Source organism: Hyla sarda, chromosome 6 (genome assembly GCF_029499605.1).
Source record: "Hyla sarda isolate aHylSar1 chromosome 6, aHylSar1.hap1, whole genome shotgun sequence".
NCBI classification, from domain to species: domain Eukaryota; kingdom Metazoa; phylum Chordata; class Amphibia; order Anura; family Hylidae; genus Hyla; species Hyla sarda.
The window spans coordinates 269991052-270009629 of record NC_079194.1 but is presented as its reverse complement, the minus strand read 5'-3'; the positions used below and the strand labels follow the sequence as shown (position 1 = coordinate 270009629).

At 42.3% G+C, this 18578-nt stretch overlaps 1 protein-coding gene across 6 annotated transcripts in view; it reads left to right on the top strand.

Moving 5' to 3' along the window:
• RIPOR1 (RHO family interacting cell polarization regulator 1) overlaps positions 1-18578 on the top strand; it is a 342616-nt gene that overhangs the window by 240953 nt on the left and 83085 nt on the right. For all 6 annotated transcript variants that reach the window (XM_056527289.1, XM_056527286.1, XM_056527287.1 and 3 more), the window contains exons 8-11: positions 710-773; positions 4535-4578; positions 9822-9947; positions 11503-11651. In XM_056527289.1, coding sequence (XP_056383264.1) covers positions 710-773; positions 4535-4578; positions 9822-9947; positions 11503-11651 — 383 coding nt within the window. The remainder of the gene's footprint in view (positions 1-709; positions 774-4534; positions 4579-9821; positions 9948-11502; positions 11652-18578) is intronic.

The following is an 18578-nucleotide window of genomic DNA, read 5'->3' as shown; positions in this document are numbered from 1 at the left end:
GGGAGGCATTCTTGTGACACTGCTAGTGGGCACAGGGACCCGCTAGCGGTGATGGTAGCGATCGCGGGAGGCATTCTTGTGACACTATGACATTAGACAATAGGGTGCCTCCAGCTGTTTCACAACTACAATTCTCAGCATGGCCTGACAGCTAATAGCAATCATGGCATGCTGGGAGTTGTAGTTGGGAAACAGCTGGAGGCACCCTATTAGAGAAATAACACTCATGCATGGACGATGTGAGGGCAGAAGCAAGCGCCCAGCAAGGCGTCAGTGACGTCGTGCCTGTTGGGAAGCGCTGCTTCCTGCCCTGCTTTATAGAGCAGATTTAGAAGCACTAAATCTGCTCTATTAAAGCGATTAAAAATGTTTTTGAAGCCAGGTAGGGGGTTAGGGCTAGATTACTACTAGGTAGGGACATATTAGATTATATAGTACTTGGTGGGAGCTACCCTTTAAAGTTATTTCAAGAAACACTGAGTTTTTCCCGCCTTAAATGGTAGGGTACCAACTTTTTTTTTTTTTTTTTTTGGTCCACGTCTGTATCATTACAGAGTACTTGAGACTAAAGAAAATAATCTGCCACTTAAGGTATTTTTTTTGTATAGTAAATTATTTTTACTTCTATACTTTAATACATAGCAAAATGTGATTTGAATATGGATCATACGCATTTGTTGCTAATACTCATCCTTTTGTTTTACAACAGAATATGTGTGTTTTAGAGAATGAACTAGAAAATCAGCTGGGAGAGTTTCGCATTAAAATGAAGGGTGAGTATTGAATAAAAGCAAAATTGCTTTTAAAGGTGACCACAACTTCTAAAGATCTCTTTTCTAGGGTACTGTAGTAGGGCTCTCGTAGATGTGCATGAACCCTCTACTAAACTGCTCAAAAAAAAATAAAGGGAACACTAAGATAACACATCCTAGCTCTGAATGAATGAACTAATCGTATGAAATACTAGTTTTTACATAGTTGAATATGCAAACAAAAAATCACACAAATTATCAATGGGAACCCATGTAGGTCTGTGATATGGAGTCACACTCAAAATCAAAGTGGAAAACCACACTACAAGCTGATCAAACTTTGATTTAATGTCCTTAAAACAAGTCTAAATGAGGCTCAGTAGTGTGTGTGTGTGTGTGTGGCCTCCACGTGCCCGTATGACCTTCCTACAATGCCTGGGCATGCTCCTGATGTGGTGGTGGATGGTCTCCTAAAGGATTTCCTCCCTTACCTGGACTAAAGCATCCGTCAACTCCTGGACAATCTATGGTGCAACGTGGCGTTGGTGGATGGAGCGAGACATGATGTCCCAGATGTGCTCCACAGCGTCTCCAGACTCTGTCACATGTGCTCAGTGTGATCCTGCTTTCATCTGTGAAGAGCACAGGGCGCCAGTGGCCAATTTGCCAATCTTGGTGTTTTCTGGGAAATGCCAAATGTGCTGCTTGGTGTTGGGCTGTAAGCACAACCCCCACCTGTGGACGTCGGGCCCTCATACCACCCTCATGGAGTCTGTTTCTATCAGTTTAAGTGGATCCATGTACATTTGTGGCCTGCTGGACGTCATTTTGCAGGGCTCTGGCAGTGCTCCTCCTGCTCCTCCTTGCACAAAGGTGGAGGTAGCGGTCATGGTGCTGAATTGTTGCCCTCCTACAACCTCCTCCACGTCTCCTGATGTACTGGCCTGTCTCCTGGTAGCGCCTCCATGCTCGGGACACTACGCTGACAGACACAGAAAACCTCCTTGCCATAGCTCACATTGATGTGCAATCCTGGATGAGCTGCACTACCTGAGCCACTTGTGTGGGTTGTAGACTCCGTCCCATGCTACCACGAGAGTGAAAGCACTGCTGGCTTTCAAAAGTGACCAAAACATCAGCCAGGAAGCATAGGAACTGAGAAGTGGTCTTTGGTCACCACCTGCAGAATGACTCCTTTATTGGGGGTGTCTTGCTAATTGCCTATAATTTCCACCTGTTGTCTGTTCCATTTGCACAACAGCATGTGAAATTGATTGTCAATCATTGTTGCTTCCTGAGTGGACAGTATGATTTCACAGAAGTGTGATTGACTTGGAGTTACATTGTGTTGTTTAAGTGTTACCTTTTAAGTTTTTTTCAGTAGTGTGTATAATTTTTCTGTTAAATTCCATACTAATGTTAGAATAGCCATGAACTACTCTCTGTATGGAGAAAGTCCTGCAAAAAGCAGAATGTCTGCTCATTGTCCAAGTATGATCTCCTTCTGTGGTCTAAATCTGATGCTGAGAAGAACAAGCGATCAGGTAGTAAATAAGGGAAACGGTACTGGAATAAAGCTGTGCTGATATGAGTATATCTGAGCTGGATACGCAGCCTGTGTTAGGCTGGGTCCACACTACGTTTTGTCCCATACGGGAGCGCATACGGCAGGAGGGAGCTAAAACCTCGCGCTCCCGTATGTCACCGTATGCGCTCCCGTATGTCATTCACTTCAATGAGCCGACCGGAGTGAAACGTTCGGTCCGGTCGGCTCATTTTTGCGCCGTATGCGCTTTTACAACCGGACCTAAAACCGTGGTTGACCACGGTTTTAGGTCCGGTTGTAAAAGCGCATACGGCGCAAAAATGAGCCGACCGGACCGAACGTTTCACTCCGGTCGGCTCATAGAAGTGAATGACATACGGGAGCGCATACGGTGACATACGGGAGCGCGAGGTTTTAGCTCCCTCCTGCCGTATGCGCTCCCGTATGGGACAAAACGTAGTGTGGACCCAGCCTTACTTGGAGGGAGAGGCTTTCAGGAGAAAAGCCTAAAAGTAGGAGTTGGTTGCTACCTGCATATTGCGCATTCTGAAACTGATGAGAGTGCAGCAGTACATTTTTAACTCAAGGTAACCAATATCCTAGGTAAAAAAAAAGTCAAGGAGATTCATAATAATTAAACATTATTTCCCAGATGATTATTTATACAAACATGTTCAATTATCCAAACCTTTTAGTCCTGTATAAGGAACTTTTCACTACTACCTTAAAGAATGTAACAATTACACTTTGTGGCATCTGCAAGTTGAAAAATCAACTGACCGCATATTATTATTATTATTATTATTATTATTATTTTTAAGTTGTCGCCTTCTAAAGATGGATTTGGTGAATGCATTAAGAAAATTAGAGAACCCTTTTTTTTTTTTTTTTTTTTAAACCTCATGGTAGAGTTCTAATATATTGCTCTATAAATAACTTTAAATTAGGTTGTTTCAGGCAAACCATTTGGTTTCTGGAGCAAATTAAGAGAAGTCCATTTTTTTCGGTTCAAAGGTTCATCTCTTTAGGAACACGGGTTGTTCATGTGCTATTGTGATTTATGTAAACCTTGTAAACCAAAAACTATGTACTGGACCCTTTCTATTTCACAACATTTGTTTTCTGGCTGTTCACCCAAGCAGGATATATAGCTTTTTAAATGTTTTTATGTTTTATGGGTTCAATGGGGAATATTTTATGAAGCCTTTTACCCTTTTTTTTTTTTTTCCTGTACAAATTTGACACAATAGTTTGGCCCAGTGAGTTTTTGCGCCTTTTCGTTTGTGCACATTTCTTTGGTTGCCGGTTGTATTTGTGTTTACAGTCCAGGTTTTTGCAGTGGTCAAGAATTTATGAAAATGCAACTTTTTAAAAAGGCGCAAAATTTGGCGCAAACTTTATAAACTTTTTTCAAACGACTTATTAATATAAGCAGATCACCTTCTTATTTGAAATATATATTATACATATAATATACAATTTTTTTTATCAAAAACTTTTTTTTTTTTTTTTTTTCAATATGGTTAGGATAGACATGTTTAAAAGTCTGGATATTTGTAATGTAACTATTTGAAATGTAAAATTAAAGGATATTTATAATAAAGCTACTAAACTGCCCTGCAGTAACACACAAGGAATCACCTCTGAAAGAGCTTCCTGGAACTATCACCTGAAAGGGGGGTAAATTTACACATATGACAGTCATTTCTGAAATTGCACCAAATTTATAGCCTGACTTGTGCCTTTTTGTAAACTTGGTGCAGTGAGATAAAAAGCCACCCATGAAAAAAAGCCATTATTTGTAAATACCCCCAATGTAATTTATATTAACCCCCCCCCCCCCCCTCCTGTCTTTCCTCATCTTACGTATTCCTGTCTTGGTATGTAAGGACAACTTCACTTACTGGGCCTCTCTTCCTTCACTAAACCAGTGATATATAAATATATTGTTAAGTATTTTCAGAATTAAAGTAAAAATATTGAAAAAGAAATTAAGAAAAGAAAATGTATCTTCTGGTATCCTATATTGGTTTGAATAATAAAGTGGGCTATGCAAATATATGCAGGAATTATCAATTATTTTATAATATTATAAAATTATATTCTATATGGCCTTTGACATCAAGTTTAAAGAATGATGAGGCATATGGGATTTCAACATGCCAAAGTATACCATTGTTCCCATACACAGAAGTGGACAATATACAAATATATGTATTTTATTTCCCAAATTTAGGACTTGCAGGATTTGCAAGGTTGTGTGCTGGAGACCAGTATGAGGTAAAGTTGACATGTAACAACTGCTCTAATTTTAGTGGAAATTAGTAAAAAATTCATTATTGGTAAAATCTTAATTAATAAAAATGCTTGATAATGTAAAACGCAAAGATTTGTACACGTACACAAAAAGAGAATCGAGTTCAAACAATTCCTTAATTAAAATCATGATTTTATTAGTACAAATTTTAAAAACATAGTGTGAACAGACGCCAAAAATTGAAATTGGGATCAGGTAAGGTTCCAGTACAAAAAAGAGGGCTACTGCAAGCTACTATGGGCTACCGAATGTTATAATGTAACAATCAATTAATATAGTGTCTCAGTCTCTAAGAGAAATACGCTGCATCTTTGATAATTGCTACTAAGGTGCTATATATACGGTATTCAAAGTATACACTAACCACAATTGTGGGTATAAAAAAGTTATAAATTAGTGTAAGTGAATAAAAGTAAATTTCAACTTACATGTGCATATATATACAAAAATATAGTATTGAGCAGTAATAGTGTGATAATGTAATGATAGCGCAGGCGCTTATCTATGGATCCATGCAGACTGCAAAGAGAGATTAGGGCTCTGCAATCTTACATGGGTAAGCTTACTACATGCACTTTACCTTACTAGTCTTTTTGTCTCTTTGCAGTCTGCATGGATCCATAGATAAGCGCCTGCGCTATCATTACATTATCACACTATTACTGCTCAATACTATATTTTTGTATATATATGCACATGTAAGTTGAAATTTACTTTTATTCACTTACACTAATTTATAACTTTTTTATACCCACAATTGTGGTTAGTGTATACTTTGAATACCGTATATATAGCACCTTAGTAGCAATTATCAAAGATGCAGCGTATTTCTCTTAGAGACTGAGACACTATATTAATTGATTGTTACATTATAACATTCGGTAGCCCATAGTAGCTTGCAGTAGCCCTCTTTTTTGTACTGGAACCTTACCTGATCCCAATTTCAATTTTTGGCGTCTGTTCACACTATGTTTTTAAAATTTGTACTAATAAAATCATGATTTTAATTAAGGAATTTTTTGAACTCGATTCTCTTTTTGTGTACATGGTATTATGAGTTCTCCTGTGTCCATGCAGGAAATAGTGTGCCCCCGATTGTATGCCATAAAGGCAAGGGGTGATCGTACACGTTTAATACTAGGACCTGTATTAAAAATAAAGATTTGTACATGTAATTTATTGTATATTGCATATATAAAAATTAAATATCGTATATACTCGAGTATGAGCGGAGTTTTTCAGCACGATTTTTGTGTGCTGAAAACGCCCCCCTCGACTTACACTCGAGTGAACTCTCCGCCTGTCAATCCCTACATCAGTGGACTTCAACCTGTGGACCTCCAGATGTTGCAAAACTACAACTCCCAGCATGCTGGGTGTTGTAGTTTTGAAACCTCTGGAGGTCCGCAGGTTGAAGACCACTGCGGCCTTCATCATCATCATCCAGCCCCCCCCTTGGCGGGACGTTAGGGTGAGCTGTTCCGGGCCATCTATGCTGCGGGGCCGGCCGGTGGGGATGTTTAGTCGTTGCGGGCTGTCCATTTTCACCGGGGGGGCCTCTTCTCCGCGCTTCGGCCCTGGCCCCGGAGTAGTGACGTTGCCTTGACGCCGACGCACAGGGACATTGCGTCTCTGTGCGTCGTCGTCAAGGTAACGTCACTACTCCGGGGCCGAAGGGCCGAAGTGCGGAGAGGCCCCCCCGGTGAAAATGGACAGCCCGCAACGACTAACCATCCCCACCGGACGGTCCCTGCAGCATAGATGGCCTGGACCAGCTCACCCCCCCCCCCCCCCCCCGGGGTACCTTTTACATCCTGCGCCCCTGGCGGCTAATGAAAGCGGGGACCCGTGGCTAATAGCGCACGTCACCGATCGCGGTGACGTGCTCTATTAACCCTTTAGATGTTGATCACCGCATCTAAAGTTAAAAAATATGCTTCCCGGTAGCTCAGTCAGGCTGATCGGGACCACCGCGGTGTCCTGATTAGCTAGGACGCACAAGGACGCGCATGTCCAAACTATAAAAATATATTCTTAATTAAACCGCATGGTCAATGGCGTAAGTGCAAAAAAAAAATTCCAAAGTCCAAAATAGCGTATTTGTGGTCACTTTTAATATCCTAAAAAAATTTATAAAAGCGATCAAAAAGTCTGATGAAAACAAAAATGGTACCAATAAAAACATCAGATAACGGCACAAAAAATGAGAATTCCATACCTCCCCATACGCAGAAAAATAAAGTTAAAGGGGGGCAGACAATTTTAAAGGTATACATTTTTGTGCATGTAGTTATGACAAAATAAAACCTATATAAGTAGGGTATCCTTTTAATCGTATGGATCTACAGAATAAAGGTGTCATTTTTACCGAAAAATATACTAAGTACAGAGTGGGCCATTTATATGGATACACCTTAATAAAATGGGAATGGTTGGTGATATTAACTTCCTGTTTGTGGCACATTAGTATGTGTGAGGGGAGGAAACTTTTCAAGATGGGTGGTGACCATGGTGGCCATTTTGAAGTCGGCCATTTTGAATCCAACTTTTGTTTTTTCAATAGGAAGAGGTTCATGTAAAAAGTCAAACTTACTGAGAATTTCACAAGAAAAACAATGATGTGCTTGGTTTTAACGTAACTTTATTCTTTCATGAGTTATTTACAAGTTTCTGACCACTTATAAAATGTGTTCAATGTGCTGCCCATTGTGTTGGATTTTCAATGCAACCCTCTTCTCCCACTCTTCACACACTGATAGCAACACCACAGTAGAAATGCTTGCACAGGCTTCCAGTATCCGTAGTTTCAGGTGTTGCAGAATGGGCAAAACAAAAATTGGAACAGGATCCTCCGTTTACACAGAAGATTTTGTTCAGTGATGAGGCAAACTTTTATGTGAATGGTGAAGTAAACGAACAAAACCACCGCTATTGGTCTGACACTAACCCACATTGGATAGATGCCTCCAAGACTGTTGGAACACAAAAATTGATGGTATGGTGTGGTTATATGGGGTACAAAGATAGTGGGGCCATTCTTCATCAATGGAAACCTCAAGGCCACTGGATATGCGAAATTGCTACATGATGATGTGTTTCCCTCTTTATGCACTGAAGCTGGCACGTTCCCTGAGTTTTTCCAGCAAGATGGTGCACACCCACATTATGGGTGTCAGGTCCGAGCATTCCTAGAGGAACAGTTTCCTGGAAAGTGGATTGGTCGTCGTGGGCCAGTTGAATGGCCCCCAAGGTCTCACGATCTGACCCACTTAGACTTTTATATTTGGGGTCATCTGAAGGCAATTGTCTATGCTGTGAAGATACGAGATGTGCAGCACCGGAAACTACGGATACTGGAAGCCTGTGCTAGCATTTCTTCTGCGGTGTTGCTATCAGTGTGTGAAGAGTGGGAGAAGAGGGTTGCATTGACAATCCAATACAATGGGCAGCACATTGAACACATTTTATAAGTGGTCAGAAACATCTAAATAACTCATGAAAGAATAAAGTTACGTTAAAACCAAGCACATCATTGTTTTTCTCGTGAAATTCCCAATAAGTTTGATGTGTCACATGACCCTCTTCCTATTGAAAAAACAAAAGTTGGATTCAAAATGGCCGCCATGGTCACCACCCATCTTGAAAAGTTTCCCCCCTCACATATACTAATGTGCCACTAACAGGAAGTTAATATCACCAACCATTCCCATTGTATTGAGGTGTATCCATATAAATGACCCACCCTGTAGAAACGGAAGCCCCCAAAAGTTACAAAATGGCGTTTTTTTTTTTTTTTTTCAATTTTGACGCACAATGATTTCCTTTTTTTTGTATGTTTCGCCGTAAATGTTATGGTAAAATAACAGATATCATTACAAAGTACAATTGGTGGCGCAAAGATTAAGCCTTCATATGGGTCTATAGGTGCAAAATTGAAAGGGTTATGATTTTTAAAAGGTGAGGAGAAAAAAAATGAAAGTGCAAAAATGGAAAAACCCAGAGTCCTTAAGGGGTTAAAGGGGTACTTCAGAGACCAAACTTATCAGAGGTTAAATTAACAATAATTGTTGGTTAAGGTTTATTTACTAACTTGATGGGGTAAACAGTTAAATGGTTATCTTAAAAAAATATATATATATGAATAAATGACTGCCTTATTTGCAATTAAAGTCAGCCAGTGGCAACTGTGAAGGAAAGAAGACAGCAGGGGGTGCTGGCTGCATTTGTGTGTGTCTCTCACAGGCTACTTTCACACTGCTGTTCACATCCATCCCGTTCAGGGTCCGTTCAGCACCTTTTTTTTTTTTCTTCCACTGAATGGCCCTTGAAAAGGGATGGAGCACAACGAACTGCTGGGTCACAACTAAATTATGCTAAGCTACCGAATCCCTGATGGGATCCAGTAGTTAAAGGGTACCTCTCATCAAAAAAACTTTTGATATATTATAGATTAATGTATGCAGAATAACTTTACAATTGCATGTTATTAAAAAATATGCTTCTTTCTATTTAATTTTCCACTTTGAAGAAATGACCACTAGGGGTCTCCCTACCAGTCCTGGCAGCAAGCATTTCAGACTCATGCTGGAGCCCTAAACACTACGAGCTGCCAGTCTGCTTTGTTCACAAAGGAGAACACTCAGAGCTGCCAGCCTGCTTTGTTCACAGCCTGTTTGGCTGTGAACAAAGCAGGCTGGCAGCTCTGAGTGTGTAGGACTCCAGCATGAGTCAGAAATGCTTGCTGACAGGACTGACTGGGAAAAATACAATAGAAAGAAGCATATTTTTCATTAACATGCTATTGGAAAGTTATTCAACATTCATTAATCTAAAATATATCAAAAGTTTATTTGATGAGAGGTACCCCTTTAAGCAGAGAAAAAAAAATAGTGCATGCTCAATCTTTTTCTCCACTAAACTCCCGTTGTTCTGATGGAGTTGCTGACAGAACTCCGGATAGGGGAGTGCGCCGGCAGTGTGAAAGTAGCCTTACTTATCCTTAATTATACTCATCAGTTTTGGAAACAGCCATGTAAGTCTGTTCTTCTTGGCATCCCCTTATCTTAGATAGGAGGACCAGAATTGAGATCAGTTTAAAAGCTTAGTTATATCACTTGTAATTCATGGTTGTCATTGATTTATTCTATTCCCTTAATTGCTCACTTTTCAATACTTTTAGTTGAATTTTTTTATTCCTGTAATGTAGATTTTTATGAAGTATGGCCGGCAGCGCTGGAAATTGAAGGGACGCATTGAAGTAAATGGAAAGCAGGTTTGGGACAGTGAGGACATGGTATTTCTTCCACTAATCACAGAGTTTCTTTCTATAAAGGTATAAAGATTTCTTTGGCACTCCTTTCTACTTAAAGCGTACCCATCAGATCCAACAAAACATTTTATATATATATATATATATATATATATATATATATATATATATATATATATAAAATCACTCAGTACCTAATCCTGATCACGTAAATCTAATTTTTATGTGTCTAGAACCTTTTTTTTTTTCTCTCAAAGGAGGGGGGTGTGGCCTCATTGTGAAGGTCTCCGCCCCCTCCCTCAGTATGCTTTCTGCTCACATCTCCCCTAGCATTAGTAAAACTACAACTCCCAGCATGTCCTCAGTGACAGTAGCGGGACACAAGCTGACAGTGGGAGGATTTTTCCTCCCGCTGTGAGCCCTGCGCTCACAGCTGTCAATCAAGGAAGTGTGTCCATGACATAGGTGATGATGCATGGACACAGCAGGACTAGTGTGTGTCCAAGCAGGCAGGGGGGGCAGTTGTTCGACTGGCTTTTTCAGTATGAAATACTGAAAATGTTCTAATGAAAGCAATTGCAACAAGCGAGCGCTACCTCTGTGAACGCTTGCTCCCAGTTCGTATAATAAAACAGTTCCCGTCCTCCTCTTCTTTCTTTATACACTGCCGGCAATGCGCTGGGAGGTCCAGACATTAGAGGCAGTATGAGAACTGTAAAAATGAGAGGAAAAAATTTGATAAATTAAAAGTTTTCATGTGAGATTACTACAGGGCCATTATTTTATTTATCAAAAGATTGGCCCATAATTGTTGTGTAAATTGTATTGATTGTAGTTGCTAAACTCTACAAAAACTTTGCTTAAAAAATAAGTGTTTTCTTATCCTTGCTTCGTTGACCCTTTGCTAAGAAATAAGTTTCTGAAGTGCCACAGCATGGCATGCTTTCTCACTAGCCAAGCACTGTACATCAGTCAAGGAGAGCTAAGAGTAGAGGGCAAGCAAATAGGCATGCCAGGCTGTGGCACTTGAGCAGCTTGGCCCTCCTCTTTGACACTTGGCTGAGAATTTTTGCAACTACCAGCTCGGATCAGCTTCAGGGAATTTATGCAGTTTTCTATTATTATCCAGTGGGTGTCTTCAGATGTTAGCAGCAAATAGAGCTGACAGATTCCCTTTTAATTGTTTTTATTTTTTGTTTATTTATGGTCACAACCATACCGTAAACACAAAGCATGTAATTTAAGAAGATATGTGTATTGCATTATTTAAAATGTTTAAAGGTATTTTCAGTAATCTTTTTGATGGCCTATCCACAAGATTGGCCATCTGTATCAAATTGGTGGGGCAACACCCTGCCGATTAGCCATTTGCCAGAACTGGAATGCCGACGTACACAGTGAACCAAGCAGACAGCACTATACATTCTGTTGTAGTCTTGCAGGGCTACTGCAGCTCAGCCGCTACACAATGTCTTCTGCTGATTCTGGGCTGCTGCTGCTCTCGCAAACCGCTAGCTAGCAGGGTGCTGCATGTTTGTACTCCTTTAATCAAGAAAAGTCATGGAAAACCTGTTTGAAAGATTACATTTTTAAGAATAATTGACTGTTTTTATTGCAGGTCACAGAATTGAAGAGCCTTGCAAACCATGTCATTGTGGGCAGTGTTTCCTGTGAAACAAAGGATCTCTTTGCAGCTCTTCCCCAGGTTGTAGCAGTGGATATTAATGACTTGGGAACAATCAAACTAAATTTGGAGGTCAATTGGAAGTAAGTAAAAGCAGTAGAGCAGATTGTGACCAGTGTCAGAAAATTACAATAGTATTACCGTAAATGTATGAACAGGGCTGGACTCAGAACTCATGGGGATCACGGGGACCCCCCTGCATGTCTGTGCCAGGCAGCTCAGCATCATCAACGAATTAGGAGGCTGAGGCTGATGCTGGAGGATGTCTGTTTCCTCATTGGTTGATGCAGTTTGCAGAAAATCTAAAGATCAGACTTGTGAAGGTGAGGCCAGTTCTCACCAAGTCACACTTTAGGGGTGTTTGTTTTGTGGCCGCGGCTGCCAGAGGCAGCTCTAGATTTTTTGAGGCCTTAGGTAAAACTCGAAAATAAGCCCCTCATGGACACTCAAGTCAAGCGATTTTTCATATTTGCTTTTCAAAATTGAAAGCCATAACACTTCCAATTTTACACCCACAGGGTCACAAATACAATTGTACTTTACCATGATCTCACTCATTTTACTAAAAAATATACGGCGAAGCCAAAAAATAATAATTTTTCTGAACTATGTACTTTTTGGTACAAATGACACGCTATATATATCCTGTAGGTCCATACAAATTCAAACAAGTTTAGATAGATTTTTTTATTTTTTATTTTTTTCCTATTACTAACTTTTTGTAAGAAAATAAATATGTTTAACTCCTTAATGACAATGGGCATAAATGTACGTCCTGATGCGCTGGTACTTAGCGCACCAGGACGTAAATTTATGTCCTGTACATGATCGTGAGCACCGGGGAGGTGCTTGCGTCAAGCATGGCAGGTCTTGGCTGCTATCAGCAGCGATCGTGCTGATGTCCGCCATTAACCCCTTAGATGCTGTGATCAATACAGCACGTCATAGCGGGTCAGTCCCGGTGGCTAATGAAAGCCAGGACCCTGGGCTAATAGCGCGCAGCACCGATCGTTGTGCTGCGCACTATTAACCCTTTAGACGTGGCGTTCAAAATTGATCACCACGTCTAAAGTAACAAAAATACACTCCCGGCAGTTCAGTTGGGCTGATCGGGACCATCGCGGTGAAATTGTGATGTCCCGATTAGCTAGGATGCAGCAGAAGGGTGCCTCACCTGCCTCCTGCGTGTCCGATCGCCGATTGATTGCTCGAAGCCTGAAATCCAGGCTTGAGCATTCGACCGCCGATAACACTGATCATTGCCATGTTAATGCACGGCAGTGATCTGTGTAGCAGATCAGTGTTTGCAGTGCTATAGCCACTAGTGGGGGCTATAACACAGCAAAAAAAAAGTGTGAAAGAAAAGTTAATAAAGGTCATTTAACCCCCTTCCCTAATAAAAGTAAGAATCACTCCCTTTTCCCGTATTATAGTATATTTCAAATGTATTCATTTTCGTGCATGTATTTATGATTTTTTCCAGAAGTAAGACAAAATCAAACCTATATAAGTAGGGTATCGTTTTAATTGTATGGACCTAAAGAATAAAGAAAAGGTGTTAATTTTATCAAAAAATGCACTGTGTAGAAATGGAAGCCCCCAAAAGTCACAAAATTGCATTTTTTTCTTCAGTTTTGTTGCACAATGAATTTTTTTTCCGTTTCACCGTGGATTTTTTTGGTACAATGACTGTCACTGCAAAGTAGAATTGGTGGCGCAAAAAATAAGCAATACTATGGAATTTTAGGTGCAAAATGAAAGGGTTATGATTTTTAAAAGGTAAGGAGGAAAAAACGAAAGTGCAAAAAACTGAAAAACCCTTAGTCCTTAAGGGGTAAAATTGTCATCTACTGACCCCTATAACATTATGGTGATACCACATTTGTTTTATGTTTATTTTTGTTTACATTATTTTATTAGAAAAATGGGAAGGGGGGGGGTGATTAAAACTTATTAGGGAAGGGTCTTTTTCACATTTATAATTTATTTTTTATTTTTTATGAATCTTCACTTTTTTATTTTTTTTCTCCATTTTGGCACATTTTATGCTTTACTAGCTGAATACCCGGCGTTGCCCAGTTTTTCCTTCCTAATCCTTGTTGGGGAGGAAAATAAACAAAAATGTCTTTTGACTTCATATCCCGTCCTCATATATTGTTGTCATATCCCAAGCCGTCCTCGTGTCCCGTCCTCGTGTCCCGTCCTCGTGTCCCGTCCTCGTGTCCCGTCCTCGTGTCCCGTCCGCAATAGTAAATGAGGGCCATTGAGTTATATATATAGATTTTAAATGGGCTAATTTATGTGTCAGTAACTAACTGCAACTCCCAGCATTTTCTAACTAACTACAACTCCCGGAATGCTATAATACAGCCTATGGCTCTGCTGCTGACCCAAACCAAAACCACAACTCCCAGTATGTTGCACTATATAGTAAAATTATATAGGTGATGGGTTCAATGGGTTCAAAGATGGGCAACAGTACAGTACCAAGTTTATCAAAATTGCAGTTATTTAGAATAGAAAATAGATGGCTAAGCGGTGACCAAATAGCAGTATAGATATAAAAAAAAATATATATATATATATATATGGGAATATGCAAAGCAGCTCATTACACAACCTTTTCAGGTAGTGTTCCCTGGTATCAGCTTAGCTCCTGTTAAGGAATATAAAAAGCTGAACGGGATATATGCCAAGCCAGACTACTCCCCAAAAGGGAAGTTTCGACCCATCTGCAGACAGCTGTTTCGGGGTTTTTGCCCCTCGTCAGTACAGAGCAGGGTGATCTGGCTTGGCTGTGGTGAGAGGCCAGAGGCCTCTGGCCTCTCACCACAGCCAAGCCAGATCACCCTGCTCTGTACTGACGAGGGGCAAAAACCCCGAAACAGCTGTCTGCAGATGGGTCGAAACTTCCCTTTTGGGGAGTAGTCTGGCTTGGCATATATCCCGTTCAGCTTTTTATATTCCTTAACAGGAGCTAAGCTGATACCAGGGAACACTACCTGAAAAGGTTGTGTAATGAGCTGCTTTGCATATTCCCCCACCCAGAATGCCTGCGGAGTGCTAAATGGCCTAACCTGAATCTCCGTTACACCTGAAGAGGTGTCCTCTCCCTGAGGAAAGTACTGACCCATATATATAAATATATATATATATATATATATATATATATATATATATATATATATATATATATATACAGCAGTATAGATATATTGGGGCAGTACAGAGATCTCTCGCATAATTTGTAGCCAGGACTGTAAAAGGAAGACATCCTCTACACCTAGAGAAATGAAGGTTTCTACACCAGCACCAAAGGGGGTTCTTTACTATAAGAGCAATGAGACTATAAAACTCTCTGCCAGAGGAAGTGGTCATGGTGAACACAGTAAGAGAGTTCAAAAGGGGCCTGGATGTGTTTATGGATAGTAATGCTATTACAGGTTAAGGATTCTAGACTTATGGGGAGAAACGTTGATTCAGGGATTGCCATATTGGTGTCTGGGTTTTTGTTTTTTTGCCTCCCTCTGGATGAACACAGTAGGGATATAGTAGGGATATAGGTTGACCTTGATGGACTTTTGTTTTTGTTAATGATATGAACTATGTTCTTATTAGTCAGTTTACGGTTTCCAAGATATCAACTTCAACAGCTGACTGGCCACTTTCTGCCTAATATATCCATTCCATGAGTGACACCTTTGTCACTAGATTATCCGTGTTACTCAATTCACCTGTAAGGCTAGGTTCACACTGTTGATGTGCTCTGACCCATTTAGGGTCCATTCATTTTTTTTTGTTCTATGTTTTTTCTTTTTTTTTTTTTTGCGGAGAATAACCCCTTAATGGTTCAGAGCACAACTGACACTGCCTGGTCCCAACTGATCCCATTGACTTGGATAGGGTCAATCAGGCGACCAATATTTCACAGTAGCAGAGAACAGAGAAAAAAAAAATAGGACATGCACACATTTTTTTTCTCTGCTCAATTGACTTGAGTGACGGATGGTTTAGTGGCTTTAATGTTTTGGCTGATGAGTGTATATGAAAAGTTGTGTACAAAGGGGGGGGGGACATTGGACCCCCCTAACCACCTATTCATGTGATTGTTGTGGGTCCCAACTGTGGGGTCCACAGTGTTAAGACTTCTCACCTTACCTGTGGTAAGGTGAAAAGTGGTGTAGTGGGACAAACCTTTCAAAGGTTCAGGACATAATGATTCCTCTGGGAGCTATAGATGTTACTTGCTGCTTTTGCTGGTTAAAAAAAAAAAAAGAGTGAGACCATGCGGTCAAAAGAACAGATGGTTAAGTGTGCAGAGGAAAGAAGTGCATAGACCTCATCCTGTTTAAATAGGTTAAACACAATGTAGGCAACAAAGGAAATAAATATTAATGAGATCAGTTCCAAGGGTTTGTACTGTGAACCAATAAGGTAGTGTTTTGCTGAAAGTAGTTTTAACAAACCCCATTCAAAATGGTGTAAAAAAAATCTGTAGGAGGTTCTAAACCTATTGACAGTTTCGGGGTCAGTTCACATGTGTGTATTTTCTTTTATTATTTGAGGGTATCACCAATGTGGGTCCCTGATAAATACTTTAAAGAGAGAGCACACAATATAAATGGGGACAGAGGACCCGTAAGGATAAAGCAAAGTTATTTACGTATGCCAATAGAGGCAGGGTTTCCGTTTGTGCTGTCTAGCTTGGAGTGTATTGGAGAAGACATGGAATTTTTTGAGGAAATGTATCCACTTCACAGGGAGTTTTAAGTTTACACCATTTAGGGGACATAAATAGATACTAGAGTTTCAGAAAGGTCAAGAGTTTATGAAATTAAAAAAGTTGGAGTGTAGGCAAGTAGTGAATAACAGAAAACGTATTACCGTATATGCCGGCGTATAAGACGACTGGGCGTATAAGACGACCCCCAACTTTTACAGTTAAAATATAGAGTTTGGGATATACTTGCCGTATAAGACTACCCCTCCTACCGCTATGTACAGTACCTTATTAGGTACCCCACATTAGGTCGGCAACATGTTCCCCCACATTAGGTCGGCAGCATGTTCCCCCACATTAGGTCGGCAGCATGTTCCCCCACATTAGGTCGGCAGCATGTTCCCCCACATTAGGTCGACAGCATGTTCCCCCAAATTAGGTCGGCAGCATGTTCCCCCACATTAGGTCGGCAGCATGTTCCCCCACATTAGGTCGGCAGCATGTTCCCCCACATTAGGTCGGCAGCATGTTCCCCCACATTAGGTCGGCAGCATGTTCCCCCACATTAGGTCGGCAGCATGTTCCCCCACATTAGGTCGGCAGCATGTTCCCCCACATTAGGTCGGCAGCATGTTCCCCCACATTAGGTCGGCAGCATGTTCCCCCACATTAGGTCGGCAGCATGTTCCCCCACATTAGGTCGGCAGCATGTTCCCCCACATTAGGTCGGCAGCATGTTCCCCCACATTAGGTCGGCAGCATGTTCCCCCCCCCCCCCCCCCACATTAGGTCGGCAGCATGTTCCCCCCCCCACATTAGGTCGGCAGCATGTTCCCCCCCCCACATTAGGTCGGCAGCATGTTCCCCCCCCACATTAGGTCGGCAGCATGTTCCCCCCCCACATTAGGTCGGCAGCATGTTCCCCCCCCACATTAGGTCGGCAGCATGTTCCCCCCCCCCCCCCACATTAGGTCGGCAGCATGTTCCCCCCCCCCCCCACATTAGGTCGGCAGCATGTTCCCCCCCCCCCACATTAGGTCGGCAGCATGTTCCCCCCCCCCCACATTAGGTCGGCAGCATGTTCCCCCCCCCACATTAGGTCGGCAGCATGTTCCCCCCCCACATTAGGTCGGCAGCATGTTCCCCCCCCACATTAGGTCGGCAGCATGTTCCCCCCCCACATTAGGTCGGCAGCATGTTCCCCCCCCACATTAGGTCGGCAGCATGTTCCCCCCCCACATTAGGTCGGCAGCATGTTCCCCCCCCACATTAGGTCGGCAGCATGTTCCCCCCCCACATTAGGTCGGCAGCATGTTCCCCCCCCCCCCCCCCCACATTAGGTCGGCAGCATGTTCCCCCCCCCCCCCACATTAGGTCGGCAGCATGTTCCCCCCCCCCCCACATTAGGTCGGCAGCATGTTCCCCCCCCCCCCACATTAGGTCGGCAGCATGTTCCCCCCCCACAATAGTAGGCAGCATGTTCCCCCCCCACAATAGTAGGCAGCTCCTCCCCCCCCCCCACAATAGTAGGCAGCTCCTCCCCCCCACAATAGTAGGCAGCTCCCCCCCCCCACAATAGTAGGCAGCTCCCCCCCCCCCCACAATAGTAGGCAGCGCCCCCCACAGACATACAACTTCCAGCCATATAGAGTGTATGGCTGGAGGCTGTATGTCTGTGTACTGCCCCCCACAGTGTTCCGGTCACCGCTCGGTGATCGGAACACTGTAGATGACGCGCCGCCGGTCACTCACCAGGCCCCGACCAATCTCGTCCTCCTCCGGTCCTCCTGTGCCTCTATGGTTATACGCACGGGACGTCACTGGTGGAGAAGCGCAGAAGGACCGGAGGAAGACCGCAGGAGGACGCGCGGCGGGCGGGTAATGGTAAGTGACCTGCGGACATCCTTATGTCCCGAAAAGATTTTTCGGGACACGGGGATGTCCGGCATAGGAATACTTACTATTATCGTGCCGGCTCCTGTGTGCGGCTGCAGGCGGGGGCCGGCCAGAGCATGTAAAAACTAATTCATGAATACTAAAAACCAGGGTGCCTCCAGCTGTTGTGAAACTACAACTACCAGCATGCCCGGACAGCCTTTGCAGGTCCGGGCATGCTGGGAGTTGTAGTTTCACAACAGCTGGAGGCACCCTGGTTTTTAAGTATACAGTTATTAGTTTGTACATGCTCTGGCCGGTCCCCGCCTGCAGCCGCACACAGGAGCCGGCACGATAATCGTAAGTATTCCTATGCCGGACCCCAATACCCGGCGTATAAGACGACCCCCGACTT